General features: G+C 43.2%; 1 protein-coding gene across 1 annotated transcript in view; it reads right to left on the bottom strand.

Moving 5' to 3' along the window:
* Positions 1 to 1,362, bottom strand: part of LEUTX (leucine twenty homeobox) — a 2,735-nt gene extending 1,373 nt beyond the window's left edge. Inside the window, exon 1 of the mRNA XM_006140399.1 lies at positions 1,294 to 1,362. Within this exon, the coding sequence (XP_006140461.1) occupies positions 1,294 to 1,362 (69 nt within the window). The remainder of the gene's footprint in view (positions 1 to 1,293) is intronic.
* Positions 1,363 to 2,984: the final 1,622 nt, after the last annotated feature.

Genomic DNA, 2,984 nt, shown 5'->3' with positions numbered 1-2,984 from the left:
GAAAAACCTCTCAAAAAAAAAAAAAAAAAGCCCAGAAAGTACTCTGAAGTCTGAGAATTTGGGATGGGATCGGGGTTTGGGATGTCTTCAGGGTTCATCCAGGAGTTGTGTCCTGAATTATCAGTGGGAACTTAGTTGCAAGGCAGCTGGATGATGTCCTAATAAAGGAGAATCTAAAAATAAAGAGAAAAGAACCACATGGCAATATCTGATATCCAGCCTCAGAGAGTCCTATGTAGCATTGTGGGTCTGGAATCAGAAAAGCCTGGGTTCTCCTGTTTTGCCATGTGATGTACACCTAGGCCAAGTACCAATGTTGGCTATTGCAAGGGATTGTTTATTCTTCCAGTATGCAAATCTTGGAGAATGGAAGGGAGATCATTTTATTTTGTGAAGTCAGTAGGTGCAGTGTCCAGGGTAGTAAATCCTGTTAAGTTCAAATTTATGATTAGGTGACAAGTTGACATTGAAATTGTCCTGTTCCCTGATCAAAAATTAATAAAGGCTTGGGACCAGCAGTTAGCGTAATGGCTATGTCGCTGAACTCCCATGTAGCCGACCACAGTTCAAGTCCCAGACCTGGTGGCTTAAACTCATGCCGGGTGCGTGTGCGTGCGTGCCCAAGATTCTGAGAGGAGAATGGAGAAGGGATTGCAGCATGGCCATCCCCCCTGGGGAGTGATTTCTCGCTTTCTATCTCTCTGTAGCTCTCTCTTTCTGGTGAGCACACACACCCTATAGCAAAAACTTCTCCAAAATAAATAAATAAATAAATACATAAAGGCTTTAAGAAAGAAAAGAAAAGCCTGGGTTCAAATTCCAGCTGATCCTTCGAAGATAGTTCCTCTGTGTGAGCTTTAGAGTTCCTCAGTTAAGTGAATGGTCAGACTAAAAACATAAAGTGGTTTTATGTTTTTATGGCCAGCAGGAGGTATGTGGTTAAGGCACTGGACTCCCACATGACAAACTGTGGCTCAAGTCCTAAACCCAGTGACTTAAAGATCACACCAGGTGCATGTGCACACGTACCCAAAATCCTGAGAGGAGAAGGAAGAGAAGGGATTGCAGTGTGATTCTCCTGTAAGAGAGAACTGCCTTCTCATTTTCCCTCTCTGTCTCTCTAGTGAGTGCACACATGCTATAGCAAAAAAAAAAAATTAATATAAAAACAAAGTGCTTACTACCTGTCCTTGCACATATCAATTGTTAATAAACAGGAATTGTGATAATAATTAAAAGTGTGTATGGAAGTTTGGGTCAGGTATACTACCTAGAGATACACTCAGGACTGACCTTTACCACTGACTCATCGAGATAGAGCGTTGAAGCCAGTTCCTCTGTGGTAGTCCAATCTGGGTACATGGTCTTGTTGAACATGTCTCTCAAAACTCTGTGTTGTTCAGGGTTAAACCTTGTGCGGCATCGGCGATGTCTCTTTGGATTTACTGTAAAGGAAACAGGAAAACCTTGCATTAAAACATAGCTGAGTAGAGCCAGCAGGTGGAATGGTGGGTAAGGCACTGGACTCCCATATGACTGGCCATGGTTCAAGTCCCAGAACTGGTAGCTAACTTTCTCACTTTACCTCTCTCTCTCTCTCTCTCTCTCTCTCTCTCTCCCCTCTCTCTCTTACATCTGTCCTGTAGCAAATTCAAAAATAATGAATAAAATAAATTCTATTAAAAAAATATAGCTGAGGGGGCCAGCAGGTGGTGTGGTGGTGTTGGACTCCCATGTGTGCAACTATGGTTCAAGTCCCAGACGTGGCAGCTTGCTTTCTTACTTTCCCCCTCTCTCTGTCTGGTGAACATATGTGCCCTATAGCAAGTTAAAAGTGATTCAAGTCCTGGACCTGGCAGCATTCTCTCTCTTTCTCTCTCTCTCTCTCTGGTATATCCCCTATAAGAAACTTTAAAATAATGATAATAATAACAATAAATAATTCTGTGGGGAAAAAATTAGCTGATTGTGTGAAAGTTGAAGGGGCTGGATCTCACATGGCTGACACAAGGTTCGAGTTCCAGACCCAGCAACTTGAAAATCACTCCAGGTGCATGTGCATGCATGCCCAAAATCCTACAAGGAAAATGGAGAAGGGATCACAATGTGGCCATCCTCCTGGTTATGGGGGTTATTTCTCACTCTGTTTCTGTCTCTCCAGCAAGTACACATGTCCTACAGCAAATTAAAAACAAATAAATAGCTGAAGGTAAACTTACCTGAGCTTAGTCACAGAATCACGAGTGTAATCTAAACAACTGACTAACAGAATCCACTTCTCACCATCCTGCTGGAAATATTCTATACCCCCAGAAAATCAATAACAACATCCATTGGACAGAACACATTTCTAAGTCACAATGGGAAAATCTTGTTTTCGGGGCCTCACTCTACCACCCTAGAGAAGAGGTTCCATCAAGCTCTGCATAACTTTGGGCACTATTTCAACTTCCTAGTAATTGGGGGCATCTTTCTAGTTATGTGAAATTCAGTTTCCCTAACTGGAAAATTATTCAAGTCTAGTTTAAAGGCAAGTAACTGTCTACTTTTTCTAGAGAATTCTGCTGGAAACTCATAGCCTAGGAAAATGAACTAGACTAGTAGAATGTACCTAGGTGTCTTTGGACTCACACAGTATAATGACATGATATTGACACTCTGAGACTTTATTACCCTAATCAGTCATAGACTCAGTGGCATTGCTGTTGGTTGGCCTGTGAGACACTGAAGATACTGATCTGGCCATTTATTAAAGAGGTCAGTGGGAACCAGCAGTTAGCGTAATGGCTATGTCGCTGGACTCCCACGTAGTCGACCACGGTTCGCATCCCGGACCCGGTGACTTAAAGCTCACGCTGGGTGCGTGTGCATGCGTGCCCAAGATCCCGAGAGGAGAATGGAGAAGGGATTGCGGCGTGACCATCCCCCCTGGGGAGTGATTTCTCACTTTCTGTCTCTCTCTGTCTGTCTGGCGAGCGCATGCA

The sequence above is a fragment of the Tupaia chinensis genome, unplaced genomic scaffold, assembly GCF_000334495.1.
Source record: "Tupaia chinensis unplaced genomic scaffold, TupChi_1.0 Scaffold000037_13, whole genome shotgun sequence".
In the NCBI taxonomy this organism is placed as follows: Eukaryota; Metazoa; Chordata; class Mammalia; order Scandentia; family Tupaiidae; genus Tupaia; species Tupaia belangeri.
This window is presented reverse-complemented; position numbering and strand designations above follow the sequence as displayed.